The sequence below is a fragment of the Pterocles gutturalis genome, unplaced genomic scaffold (genome assembly GCF_000699245.1).
Source record: "Pterocles gutturalis isolate BGI_N339 unplaced genomic scaffold, ASM69924v1 scaffold27681, whole genome shotgun sequence".
In the NCBI taxonomy this organism is placed as follows: Eukaryota; Metazoa; Chordata; class Aves; order Pterocliformes; family Pteroclidae; genus Pterocles; species Pterocles gutturalis.
Genome location: NW_010101310.1, coordinates 1 through 13,817, shown reverse-complemented (window position 1 = coordinate 13,817; position 13,817 = coordinate 1). Strand labels below are relative to the sequence as shown.

General features: G+C 48.7%; 1 protein-coding gene across 1 annotated transcript in view; it reads left to right on the top strand.

The window, feature by feature from the left end:
- Nucleotides 1-12,833, top strand: part of MED12L (mediator complex subunit 12-like) — a gene marked incomplete at its 3' end in the record, with an annotated part of 18,049 nt that extends 5,216 nt beyond the window's left edge. Inside the window, exons 7-17 of the mRNA XM_010083007.1 lie at nucleotides 2,093-2,320; nucleotides 4,761-4,902; nucleotides 5,756-5,876; nucleotides 6,531-6,632; nucleotides 8,299-8,412; nucleotides 9,723-9,922; nucleotides 10,482-10,670; nucleotides 11,199-11,273; nucleotides 11,396-11,586; nucleotides 11,913-12,074; nucleotides 12,722-12,833. Coding sequence (XP_010081309.1) covers nucleotides 2,093-2,320; nucleotides 4,761-4,902; nucleotides 5,756-5,876; nucleotides 6,531-6,632; nucleotides 8,299-8,412; nucleotides 9,723-9,922; nucleotides 10,482-10,670; nucleotides 11,199-11,273; nucleotides 11,396-11,586; nucleotides 11,913-12,074; nucleotides 12,722-12,833 — 1,636 coding nt within the window. The remainder of the gene's footprint in view (nucleotides 1-2,092; nucleotides 2,321-4,760; nucleotides 4,903-5,755; nucleotides 5,877-6,530; nucleotides 6,633-8,298; nucleotides 8,413-9,722; nucleotides 9,923-10,481; nucleotides 10,671-11,198; nucleotides 11,274-11,395; nucleotides 11,587-11,912; nucleotides 12,075-12,721) is intronic.
- Between the last annotated feature and the right edge of the window lie 984 nt (nucleotides 12,834-13,817).

Sequence of the window (13,817 nt, the reverse complement as noted above, 5' to 3'; positions counted from 1 at the left end):
GGGTGGCAGTGGCCTTTCCCCCGCCACTGCCTGGCCCGTAGGTGCCGGCGGCTGTGGTTTCAGTTTGGTTTGCTTTCCGTGGAGAGCACACCGCTGCCTGTGCTGCTTTGCTTGAGTGATGCAACCCTCCTGCCCGTGCCGAGCGCGTGGTCGGAGCCAGTGCAGCCCCGGCGTTGGCGGGTCCCTGCGTGGCGGAGCAGAGGCGGGCGAGGGGCGCAGGACCATCAGTGCCGGGTGGGCTGCCGGACCCCTCCCCACACGCCTTTGGTTCGCAGACTGGGATGGGACTGGTTTGGTTTCTCTAATGCATCGGCCACTGGCTGTCATACATACAGCGATGGGTGGAAAACCAACAAAACCTTGGCCGCTGCAGCTGTAATATTCTATTAAATATTCTCTTTGAAGTGAGGAGAGGCACAAACATGTTTGAGTTTGTGAAGTTTTATGCTCGAATGTTCAGTTCCTTGATTTTTAAATTAAAAAAATATTTTGGGTGCCCATATGCAGTGTTTTTTGGCTCTTACTTTTTAAAGGGGGAGTGGAGACCTTTCATATGCAAACATACATCTTGTGAGGCTTACAAACCACTTCAGTTGCTGTTTCCCCTCCTGGTTTATATACCTGGTTTTGGTTTGGGTATTTCAGATTTGTGGTTTTCATAGGGAGCAGGAAAAGAGTTCCCAGTAGTAATCTTAATATTTTAATAGGTTTACAAACACGTGGGAACAGTAGCATTTAATATGAGAGACACTGGGAAAAAGAAAGATGAAATATAGAACTACAGAAGTGTCTTAGCTGTATGTTCATTTTTCTGCTTAAAACCTAAGGTTTGGTAACATGACAAAAAATAACATTTTTATTAATACTATGCTACAATAGCAAATCAAAACATCATCTAGTAATATAGAGATATTTAAGGTGTTAAATCATATATTACATTTGATATACAGCACTTGATTTGAAGCCCCTTTTTCAGACAAGTGGAGTTAGAAATTCTCTGAAAACTGGTAATAAAATGTCTGTGAACCTTATGCACAGTTGTTTAAAACCCATAATAGTGCTGCCCTTGCTTTTCTCATGGTGTCCTTGCTACAGCTGAAGCAAACCCAAAACCGGTTGGTTGTAACGGCAACTTTTCAGGCTCCTTTTTACACCCTGGGAGTCTGGCTATTTCTCTCTCTAAGTCAGTTTGAAGCAATGATAAAGTGCAGTCCGTAAATGTTCAAATGTAGAGCCTTACCTTCTGCGTAGTGCAGGGCTTCGCAAAAGGCTCCTGCTGTCCTCTGCAGCCTTCCTCGTCCCCAGCTTTTACGGAGGGAGCTGCGTGCTTCAGGTTAGTGTGCTTGCTATATTTAGTTGCAGTCATTAAACTTCCTTTTTTAAATCATTCCTTCACTTTTTTTTTTTTTTTTTAAAATCTTATCTTCCGACCACTCCCCCAGCATCGCTCCCTGTGCAAGCGCGGTCGCGGAGGCTGCTTTGCGCGCATCCTCGCCGATGGGGAGCTCTTCAGTGGGGTCTGTCCGTGCGGATGCTGCTTCCAGCTGTGGTGTAAAACCAAACGCTTGAGACAGACACTCCTGAGAACGTTTTGTGTGTGAAGTTTGCTTTCTCCACTAGCACCTTTTTTCCCCTGAAGAAAGGCAGTTACCGTGTAGGCGTTCCTAGCCTGGGACATCTTGGCCTTTTGTCAGAATTATTAATGGCAAAATATGACCTTTCCTTTTCTCTGTTTGTAGATATCATTACCAGTTGTAGAGTTTTAAATTTAGATCATTTTTATAATTGTTATAAATTTTCCTTAGTTAATTCGCTGTTACTGCTGGTGAGGAATGAGCCTGTGGTCCTCACCCAGCCGCTCCCAGTTCCCGTCACAGAGATGTCACAGAAGCCGTTTGGGAACCTGAGACTTTATTTGCAGGAAACTGGAATGAAGCTGGTGCATCAGCCTGGCAGATGCTCCTGGTCACAAAGCAGTTTGCGGTGTGCACGGAACGGCAGCCAGGCTGGGCTTTTCTCCTCCCAGGGGCTGTGCTCAGCAGCAGTCCTGCAAGGGACGGCTTTGCCAACTCTCTCTCTTTTTGGTCCTCAGCAGCGCCTGTTCTAAGGTGAAGCAGACGATATACGGCAACGTTCAGCCTTCAAATTCCAATTTGCTGTGGGACCCAGAGTTCATGCTTGATTTTATCGAGAACCCTTCTGCTCACAGCGTTAACTATGCGATGCTGGGCAAGATCCTGAGCGACAACGCAGCCAACCGCTACAGCTTCGTCTGCAACGCGCTGATGAACGTCTGCATGGGGCACCAGGACGCGGGAAGGTGAGGCAGCCTGGGCTGGAGGGATTGTTACGTGGGGTATGTGAGGTTTCCTTTTACCTTTTTGGTTTGTGTCTTTCCTGCACTTGTTTTCGTTCATTGCCCTTCCTGGTTGCTGAAGATGTGTGGAGGGAGTTTCCTCTGAGTTGTTTCATTAAATCAGTGGGCACAGTTGAACAGGAGGGAGGGACGAGGAGAGAGCCCTCCCTGTACACCCGGCGGTGGGCTGTTTGTGTCAGCGGCTGTGCCCTTGCAGACAGGACAGCTCAGCACAACCTTTGCTCGTTAGAAGCCTGTAAACGAGGGAAGGTTCTGCATCAGGGCATTTCCTCCTTCTGATGGAATCGGTGTTTATTAAATGTGCAGTGTATCTGTTATGGGTTTCATCTTCATAGGTAATATGTAGACTTTCCAAAAGTGTTTTTTTTAATATATAGAGAGTTTTATTGGATAGAGGCTACTCGCGTTCTGACAGCTGTCGGTTGTATTTTAAGAGCAGCTGGGACCTCCCGGTGCGCGGGTGGGTCAGGCTCCGGCGGTGAGAGCGGAGGATGAGATCTCAGCAGGATGCCCAGCGCTGTCCTTCTGTGGCTGTCTCTGACCCCAGCCCGTGTTGGCTCCTGTCCCAGTCCGGTGGAGCTTTGGTCTGACCCAGCATGGCACCTCTGGGGTCTTAGGTCTGGGTTAGAGCTTTTTAGGTGACCTGAAGGTAGGGGTAGGAAGTGTGGTGAAGAACCCTTGCGGTGAAACAGCATCAGTGGCAGGGTTTCACACTGCCAGTGCATTTTCTTTCCAAATTCAGATATTCATCTCTCAGTCGCTTCCTCCTTCCACCCTGCAAGCCCATGACCTCGGCGTTCCTGTGCAGGCGCAGCTCTGCGGTGCTGGAGCTGTTTTATCCGGGATTTCCATCCTGCAAAGCCTGTGGTGCCAGGTTTCTGGATCTGGGCTTTACCCTTGCCCCCAGCTCCTTTGTTGCTCTTGCACGACCAAACCCCCCAGAACTTGGTGTTCTGGTTCTGTTCCAGTTTTTATTAAGAAATTCTTGGTGTTGATAGTTAGGCCTGGGTGCAGCAGAGGCTCGCAGTCTTTTTTAAGGTTGGTGACAGATGACAAAACTTGGAGAAACTGTGAATATTTTTTTTCTTTTCTTTTCTGATTGATTCCTGCCCAAAGTGTGTGCAGTTCCTGTGTCCTCCCTGTCCCCAGTAGGAAGCCACCTCTGAAATGTCCAGAGGAGCCACGGAGATGGTCCGAGGCTGGAGCAGCTCCCGTGCGAGGACAGGCTGAGAGAGTTGGGGGTGTGCAGCCTGGAGAAGAGAAGGCTCCGGGGAGACCTTCCAGCACCTTCCAGTGCTGAAAGGGGGCTACAGGAGAGCTGGGGGGGCTCTGGATCAGGGGGTGCAGGGACAGGACGAGGGGGAACGGTTTGAAGCTGCAAGAGGGGCGATTGAGATCAGATATCAGGAATAATTTTTTTCCTGTGCGGGGGGTGAGGCAGTGGCCCAGGTTGCCCAGAGAAGCTGTGGGTGCCCCATCCCTGGAGGGGTTCAAGGCCAGGCTGGATGAGGCTTTGGGCAACCTGGGCTGGTGGGAGGTGCCCCTGCCCATGGCACTGGATGGGCTTTAAGGTTCCTTCCCACCCAAACCAGTCTGTGAGGTGCCGGGCATCCCTGGCAGAGCAGGGCAGCTGGGAGGAAGCAGTTTTGTAAGAGCAACGAAGGGGAACATCTAAATGTGGCCAAACGAGTTTCACTGTGGAAGAGAGAAAAAATAACTTGCGCTGGGATGAGTCACCTCTGCTCTGGTTTTGGAGATGTTACATAACTCTGAATCACACGCCGAGTCGCACAGTACACGGTGTGCAAGCTGCAGGTCAAAGCCACGGGCGCCAGCGGGTTCTGTGCCTCCTCCCTCCTGCGCAGCAGTGCCGTGTATGGGGGGGCTCCTGCGCCAGGTGTCCCTGCTGGTGGGGCGCTGGGGACACAGGCACCACCACCCCTTCTGGCGATGTTTTTGCTCAAAGGAGGATGGAGCTGCTGCGTGTGTGGCAGCCCCGAGGGAAGGCTGGAGTGAGCCCCATAGAGGGGGGCGGTGAGTCGTGTTGGGGGGGTTTGGGTGCTCCAGCCCCCTCCCCGGGCAGCGCAGGGGGTACACAGTGGGGTTTGCACACAACAGTGGCCCTCTGCTGCTGTGGGCTGGATGGAGGCAAGCTCTGCGGTACGAGTCACATACTGTTTCTTTTTCCAGATGCTCCAGTTGTCCACAACTGAATAATTTATACGTATAGGTTATGTACAGTAGTGCAATGACATTTGGGCATAAACCCCACCTTAATGAAAGAAACACCGCTTCTTCTGCCCAGTGCTGAGCTGCTTTTACCTAAATATTTGTTGTTTACAGAATATCTTGCTCCTGTATTAGTTTTCCTCTTCCTTCCTAGGATTAATGACATAGCAAACCTTTGCGCAGAGCTGACGGCGTGCTGCACGGTGCTGAGCTCAGAGTGGTTAGGGGTTGTGAAAGCTCTTTGCTGCTCTTCAAATCACGTCTGGGGTTTCAATGACCTGCTCTGCAGCGTGGATGTAAGTTCAGTATCTCCTGAAGTACCTCTTAAACCTGTCTACCTCGTGTGCACACAGAGGTATCGTAAGGTTTCCATTCAACACAAAACGCGGAGCACAAGTTTAGTCCTGTGTCTGTTTGAGTTTGCAAGGCTTTTAATGAGATTCCCGATTGATTTTTATTCTTTCCTGCATCTTCAGGGTTAATGGAGAATTTGGGCAGTGCTTAGAGTTTTCTCTCTGTAATATTTATTCTTTATTACAGAATGATGTGGAATATTGGAGGTGATCTTTAAAGGGAGCAGACATATCCATATACTTTTTCTAAAACGCTGCTGGGTGTGTAAATAACCCTCTCTTGTAAAGACCCTGTTTTGGTGTTGGCTCTTAGATTGTAGGAGGAGTGGCATGCTTTGCTGTTTCTTACTCACCTGGTGCGAGTTACCCTAGTCCTGTTAAAGTGGGCAGGACTGTGGTGACTAACATTATCCAATATCTGATTCAATATATTTATCTGTGGTTTGATTACCTGTGCCTTTAGGAACAGATTGAGGCTGCGTACATTGGGGACGTATTCTTGTGCTGAGGGATGAGTATCGATGTTATCTGTTTTTATAGAATGATGTCTTTTTCTCAGGTTTTTATAAGACTAATGTTTTTATTTCAGAATTAATTTGTGGTGTCTGAAATAGGAGTTTGTTAAAAGTAAGAGCTATCAGTATTTGCTGTAAAATGTTTGGGAAATGCATTAAAATGTAGAGAGAAATGCTTATGTGTGAACATTTTACTGTTTATTCTTATAGTTAATTCCTCAATAACCATGTCAGAGGTGTGTGCGCTGTTATGTGAAGCCTTGCAATGTTTTTCCTTCGAGGTGAGTGACCTGTCGTTCCACGATTCCCTGGCCACCTTCATCGCCATACTGATCGCCCGGCAGTGCTTCTCCCTGGAGGATGTGGTTCAGCACGTGGCGCTGCCTTCTCTTCTTGCAGCTGGTAAGAAAATACCAAGATAAAAACTAAAAATGGAAAACGTAAGGCTTTTTAAGAAGCCTCCGCTGGTTGTACGGAATGGCACCCATGGTGCATGGCAGCAGGTGTGTCCCTGCGCTTCCCCAGCGGAGTGACACTGGGGTGGGTTGGAGAAGCCGCACGGGACACGTGGTGTCACGCGCTGTCCCCTGACGTTGTGCAGCCTCACCTTCTGCTCACAGCTCTTTTCTGCTCGGCTCAGGTCGGCTCGGGCTGTGCATTTCCCCGGCATCGGGCTACCCGATGCTGGCATTTTCTCTCTGGCCTCGTTGCTGTCCCTCCAGCCCTGCGGTACCGTAGCTGTGGTCCCCTTTGCTGGCCACTGCGCACGTTTCTTTCCGCTTTCTGCTTGGATTTGTGTTTTTATTGCTGCTTTGACTGTCAGAAGCCATTTAACCGTGCATCCTCTTCTGCCATTAGTTGGTCTCACGCTCACCCAAAGTCACACCGCTCCTTCCTGGTGTTTGATGACTCAGGGCTGTAAATGCTGATTCCTGTCGATGAAGTTTCTGTACCCCCATCTAAAATGGGGCTGTGAGGTCAAACATTTCCAGGCCCGCCACTGGGACTTGTGGGGTCCTGGGCACATGCCTGACGTCCCCGTCCCGTCTCCCGTAGCCTGCGGAGACCCAGACGCCGAGCCCGGGGCGAGGATGACCTGCCGGCTCCTCCTGCACCTCTTCAGGACACCCCAGGCCTGCCCCTTTGCCCAGGGAGCCGGTAAGCTGCCCGCTGCGCCGTGCTGTCCTTGCAGAGGCTGGGTTTTGGTGGCTGCAGAGCTCATGTGTGCAGGTACCCACAGCGCAGGTGGAAGCGACAGCCTGCTTAAAGTTACAGATGTTCCACGGGGTATTTGTTTGGGAAATGGTTTATATGCACGTAAAACTGTAGAACTTTGCTGAAACTTATTCAACACCTGGGTGGCCGGGGTGGCATCATGGTGACATAAACCTCAGCCATACTAATATTACATCTTTAAAAAGAAAATTAAGTTCTAATGCAGCGTCTGTGTTCACTTCAGCAAAGAGGAATGAATTTAGAAGAAATTCTGTCCGGATAGTTCTCATTTTGTTCTGGGATCTCACTGGAACAGTCGGTGAGCCAGGACCCGTTAGTGCTGGGCTTGTGCTGGTGCTGCCGGTGGCACTGGACGGATCCCTGTCCCCACCGTCCTTCGTACCAAGTGCTGCCGGGGCAGTGACGGCTCCTGTGCTGGGTCACCTGGCAGGGACACAGAAGCTAGTAGGGACACTCGTCACACAGTTCGGTGGCCTCGCATGTAAATGGAAATTTAACGTGATTTGAAGTAGGGTATAATAAGGCATCTAGTCCAACAGAAGAAACTCAAGGAAATCAGTGTTCAGAATATATTCATGTAGTTCTCTTTCCTTTTACATTTGAATACTCTGTGGTCTGACCTGTATGTTTGCCGCAGACTGAAAGAGGAAGGAAAGGGCAAGGAACAAGCACCTAACAATTAAAAGGAAACAAGACTGGAAATAACCTGTGGTTTGACTTGCAAGTGTTTCAGCAAATTTGATGACGGGACTATGTGTAAGGGAAAATGAAATTGAAAGAAAAAAAAATTTTCAGCTCTTAACTGGCGTCAAATTCTTCCATATAGAAGTAATATTAGTTTATTTTTGACCAGAAATGACTGAGCTTTTGTTGCCTGTTTGAACAAAAATAAGTAAGAGCTGTGAAGAATACTGTCTGAGGAGCAGAAATACGTTACGTGGTCCCAGGCTTCCCTGGAAACAAAAATAGATTTGAATGGATAGGAAAAATCATGTCTGAACTCTGGGAATTGGTACAAATCAAACCAAGTGACCATGTTACAGACTTTTCATACCCAGGGCTCGGGTAACCCCCTCAGGACGGTGGGAGATCCTTCCTCCCTTCCGTTCTCCCTCCCTGTCCGTCAGCCTCTGTCTCCTTCAAGCCAGCAAAAGCTCTCACTGGCTTCACCTGCAGCCTGCTCCTGGGCTGCAGAATTAGGCTTAGCTGGGCACCTGGCTTTTATGTTCATTAGTGTTGCCTCATTTGTGATGAAGGCTGGGTGGGGGAAGTAATTTCCTACATCAGTGAAGTCAAAACCAAACTGGGCGGCAGTGTCTCATTGTGGTACTCAGACGTGGCGAATGACAGGCTCCTATTGCTGCTGAAATGGTCGTCACTGATTTGGGTATGAATACCTCATCACCAAGTATCCCAGTGGGTTTTAATGACTTACCTGCTGGTCTTCAGGTCCAATTTCAGGAAATTCAGTTCTTCCTTCAGTTGTTGGACTTCCAGAGCTCTTCTAGATGGGAAGGATTTTGTGCAAAGGGAATTTTAGCTGGTAAATAACAACCATTTTCTGCAGGGTTTTCTCTTCTTTCCGTAGGGAAGTTATTTCCTGGAATTCGTTCTTCTTGCGATCGTCACCTCTTGGCGGCTGCTCACAACAGCATAGAAGTGGGAGCTGTGTTTGCAGTCTTAAAAGCGATTCTGATGCTTGGTAAGATCGTGCAGAGTCACGTGCGATGTTTTTGTTCTAGCGTTCGGGTGAAAGCAGCTCGCGCTAGTTCAGGTCCCTAGGAGTGCTCCTGGGAAAGGAAAACCCTGATAACGGGAGAAAAACGCGCTCTGTGCTTCAGTGGCATGTGAGTAGCGTGTCCTTTACAGGTCAAGAGACAGAATTTTTCCGTGGTGAGTCAGCCCCAGCTGATGAGACTCTCTCACACTTTGACCCCTACCCCCACCGAGTCCCAGTCCATTTCAGACTCGGGCGAGTCCCTCTCAAATACAGAGAGGAAACACGGTCTGAGGTCATTTTTCCCACCTTTTTCTGTGTTTTACCACAAATCACGTGTGTCTGTCATTGTGGAAGTTGTAGCAGAATCGCTGCTAAGCCCCTCTCCCTGAAGGAGGGGTGTTATTTTTCTGGACAAACATCTGCCTCAGAGCTGGGGTTTGGCTGGAGCTCAGGTCAAACCCCTGTGACCTGTGGCGGTGTGTATTTTTGGAGCTAAGTACATTTCCAGCTAAGCAAGCAAGCTCTTCCAGATGTGGACATCCCCACGGAGGTGCACCTCCAGCTGCAGGCTCAGTGTTCTGTCCTCTGCTGTCGGTGTCTCAGGAGGGTCTCAAACCCCACGATCCGCGATGACGGGACTGTCCTGGGAAGGGTGTCAGAGGCGTGGCTGCCTGGGATGGGCTGAGGGATTTGAGAGAGAGTTTGAAATATGTTTGTGGCCATTATCTATGTTCTGCTATTCAGAGGGCTGAGATTGGCTGGTTTCCTTCCCTCATGGTGTGCAGTGTGGACACCTGGTTCCACGCCTGCGCAGGGACGCGGTCTGGATGGGCGCTGGTGCGGGGTGGGACGGGGAAGGCTCGGGCACAGCGTGTGTCTGCCTGCACTGCAGCACATCTCCTCCACCCACAGTGCTGCATTTGGAGATGTCTCCTGTTGGCACCCTGTTATTTAAAAATTGTACCAGCTTTGCTGAGGAAAAGCATCAGATGAAGGGCAGCTGTCGTGCTCGCTCTGATGTCCGGGCAGGCTCCGGGCTGTTACGTGCAGCAGTTTGGGCTCTTTCCCCCACTACGACATGCTGCATTTGCATCTTCTTCCTTGTCCAGGCTTTCATAGAATCATAGGATCATTAAGGTTGGAAAAGACCTCAAGGATCATCAAGTCCAACCCAACCCCTCCTGACTCACTAACCCATGTCCCGAAGCACCACATCTCGGCGGGTGGGTGGTCTGGGGGCACGGGGGCTGGGGCGAACGTTCACCCTGCACTTCTGTGCTTCTGCTCTGCAGGGGACGCCGAGATCGGCAGCAGCAACGTCGGCTCCGTGAAGAGCGAAGACTTCCACGTGAGAAGCTTGTTAGATGAGCTCAATGAGGATGAAGTCTGGGCTTCCTCGCATGCTCTGAAATCCTGTGGAAAAGCCGTGTCCATAGAAACGGCCAGTTTAAGCGAGTACGCGAGATACGTGCTAAGAACGATTTGCCAGCAGGTAATCTCTGAAACTGCTCTTCTGTCTTAATTTGGAGAAACAACTCCAAATGTTGTTTTATTTGAAAAGTGTAACGTGTATTTTGGTGCAAAGTGAACGTTGAAGTGTTTCTGTATTTGCGTTCTGTTTGGGTTTCCTGATTTGGACAGTTTATACACGCAGTAGTGTGTTACTGGGGGAAAAGGGCTTCGGTTAGTGATCAGCATCTCCCTGGACTCTGCCAGGATTGAGGTGTTTCTCCTGCCTGAACCTCGGGCACTTGAGGAGGCAGGAGGAGCACTCCAGCAGCCGTCTGCTCAAGCTGCTTCTGCAGTAGCATTTGTTTTATTGCAAAATTGATTTCAAAGTATAGAAGAAATGAATTTTGGAAAACCTGTTAACAGCCTTATACTTTCGGGTGGTACTGAATGGCAGAGGATATTTCTAATCTCATGTGTTGCATGAGCCATAGTTTGCGTCAAGTTTTGCCTGTGGACAAACCACAGAGAACTGTTTAGTTTACCAGAAGCTAATGTTGCCATGAAACGATCTTGTGTATCTGTTCCCTGATTGCTTGCAGGAATGGGTTGGAGAGCACTGCTTAAAAGAACCCGAGAGGCTGTGCACAGACAAAGATCTTATTTTGGATCCCGTGCTTTCAAACAAACAAGCACAGAAACTCCTTCAACTTATCTGTTATCCTCATGGTGTTAAAGAGTGCACCGAGGGCGACAACCCTCAGAGGCAGCACATCAAACACATACTGCAGGTAACGCGGCGGGAAGAGGTGGAAAAACTGCCCGTGATGCACTGACAGTGGCACCACCCGGGGACATCAGCTGGGGGAGACATTGCCCCCTGTTCCTCGGGCAGTCGGGTGTTAGATTCTTTAACGATGCTGAATTTACTTTAATCAGGTCTAGATGGCCTTGTGCTAAATACGGACACGGCCACTTGGATGGCAGTGCCATGGATGAATGTCATTACAAATCAAAGAGCAAATTATGTTTTCCATGTTCATATCTAACTAAACTCAGATTTTGCAGAGAGCGAGATTCTTATTCAGGAAAGTTGTGTGGTTAAAAGTATTGAGTAACGATGTCAGCTGCAAAGATGTGGAAGTTAACGTACTTTCTTTAATGGGTCTGATGGTTTGGCATTAGACTGTTAAAAAGAGAAGCGTTTGCAATGATCTGCCTAGAAGATGAGGCTTTTGCAATCTCAATTATGAGATTTGTTTTTTCTTCAGACCTGTGAAGTGTTGACCCTTGTGTTTGTAATGTTGATTCTTCCCTAGAACCTAGATCAGTGGACTCTCCGGCAGTCTTGGTTGGAGCTGCAGCTAATGATCAAACAGTGCATGAAGGAGCCTGTGAGTATTTGCTTTCAAACTTTCTTATCTAAATATTTAATGCAAAAAAGTATGTTAAATTTTAACGTAGTCCACGAGCAAACATACCATGAATGTGCTAGTGTACTTATGTTTTACTGTAGGGTTCTGGGTCTGTGGCTGAAATGAACAGCTTGTTGGATAATATCGCAAAGGCGACAATAGAGGTGTTTCAGCAATCCGCTGATCTAAACAATAACTCTTCTAACTCTGGTATAGGCCTCTTCAGTCCAAACTCTGTTGGAAATGCTGACACAAGTAATACAAGACAGAATGGTAAAAAGACATTCCTAAGGTATTTTTTGTAGCACCTTTTTAATTATTTTAGCCAACATGATGCTTAATTGTGTGTAGATTGCCTAGACTTTTTTGCGCTTGAGAGAAGAATGTACAGAAACGAGTTACCTGCAGGTTACTTCTGTTTGCTTTTGTTTAACAATAAGTATAGTTGCTATTCTTGAATTTTCTGGAAGCCAGAAGTTGTGGCTGCTCAGTCCACGCTAGTTACTCCAGATGCATTGTGCCAACTGCTCTGTTAAAGCAGTTCAGGCTTATCACAGCTAATACTGGTTGCAAAGCTACCCGGGTGTTTTGGCTGAAATAAGTTTGTTCTCCTTCTAGTTCCTCGGAGCGGCGAGGAGTGTGGCTGGTGGCTCCCCTGATTGCCAAACTGCCTACCTCGGTTCAAGGTAGGGTCTTGAAAGCTGCGGGAGAGGAGCTGGAGAAAGGTCAGCATTTGGGATCATCCTCTAAGAAGGAGAGAGATAGACAGAAACAGAAAAGGTATGACCTTGGGAAGTCCCTGTGCGCAGAGCTGGAAGGTAGATAAGCTCAGTTTGTCTTAATTTCGTGTTTATAATGGGTACACATCAATCTGAAAAAAAAAATTATCTGAAAGCCCTTGCATTGGTACGGCATGCCTCCGGCAGCCAGCTGAGGCTGCGTCTCAGTCACTTTGCTGTGTCAGAATTTCCTTGCCATGCAGGCGGCTCTTCTGATCAGGGCTCGTAGGGGCAGCTCGGTTGGGGTTCACTTCGGAGCACTGCCATGGATTAGAACCTTTTCTGCCTGATCTCCGCTGAAGCTGTGTCCCTGGTTGATCAGATGAGCCTTAAACCAACTTGTTCGGTTTCTGAGTCAGGGCTGCGGGTGTCCGTGCAGCTCGTGGTCGTGGGTGCCCTGAGCTGGGTGCGTTCTCAGCACCGACACGCGGAATATGTGCGTCTACACGGGCTGGTGCTCTGCCGCCTTCTGTGCACTCCCTTCAATTCATCTGGCAAGGCTTTAATTTGCTAGAACAGAAGCAGACATAGATGCAGGCAATGCCACTTCCAGGGAAAAGAAAAAATAGCCAAAACAAGGAAGGGAGTGGGGATGGGAAGTATCAAAATAACTTTACTGATGGAGTTCTGTGTTTGCCTCTCTCAAAGCATGTCTCTGCTGAGTCAGCAGCCTTTCCTTTCATTGGTACTGACTTGCCTGAAGGGGCAGGATGAGCAGCGGGAAGGGCTTCTCACATCCCTGCAGAATCAAGTTAATCAGGTAAAACAAGCCCATAACCATGAGTACCCTTTGTTAGATGTTTCATGTGTCATCAGTTTTGTGTTGTGTATGATGGTGTAAAACCAGGAAAATTACAGTGCAGTGGTATGCCAGAAGGAACAGTCCAAGGAAGGCAGAATGGGGAGGTGTTTGTTCCTTTTTGAGAGCAAATGCATATTTTTTTTCTAAAATTGTTACAGGGAAATATAATGACCTTGAGTCTGATTTCAGTTCTTTCCAGGAAAAAACAATAAAAGCTGTTTGTCCCGAGAGGAACAATCTTCTCTAGCTTGGTCGTAAAAAGTTGTTATAAGTTTGCAACGTTCCTTGTTTAGGAAAGCCCTTCATCTTCCCCAGCTAGTACAGATTAAAAGTTTTTCATAATTTAAAGACCAATATTGCTGGTCCCAAGCTGACCCACCGCCTGCAGCTCTTCCTTCGGTTCCCTTTGCCTACTCAGCACCTCCGCCAGTTCTGCTCCAGGCTTCCTGCTGCGGTTGGCTCAGGCTCCAGCCTGCAATGGCTCCTTCGGGCTGTCCCCAGTGCCCAGGGTGGTGGCTGTGTGGTTCCTTCTCCTCTCTGTCGTTTCTATGGATTACGGTGACAGCTGATACCTGCAGGGCCGTGGCCTCTCCGCTCAGGTCCAGGCTGTGGCATGGGTCTGCATCCTGGTTGAATTTGTTCCTGTGATGGTTTTTCCCTTGGTGTTGCTGCCACGTGGGCAATCCTCCTGCGCCCTGAAATGCCGCTGGCCCAGGTTCCCCCAGCTCCGGTCCTTCCTCACCCAGACACTCCCCAGATCCTGCTGGGAAGCTGCATCCATTTACTTCCCCGGGGTGGGCAGTTAAACAGGGTGTTTGAGATGATATTCTAAATGAATGCATAACGAAGCTGCTTGTTTCCTTTTTGCTACAACAGGAAGATCAAGTCAGGCAGTTGATAGCAGGTTATCGGCTCTTCGCAGGTTAATTCTTTCCCCCCCCC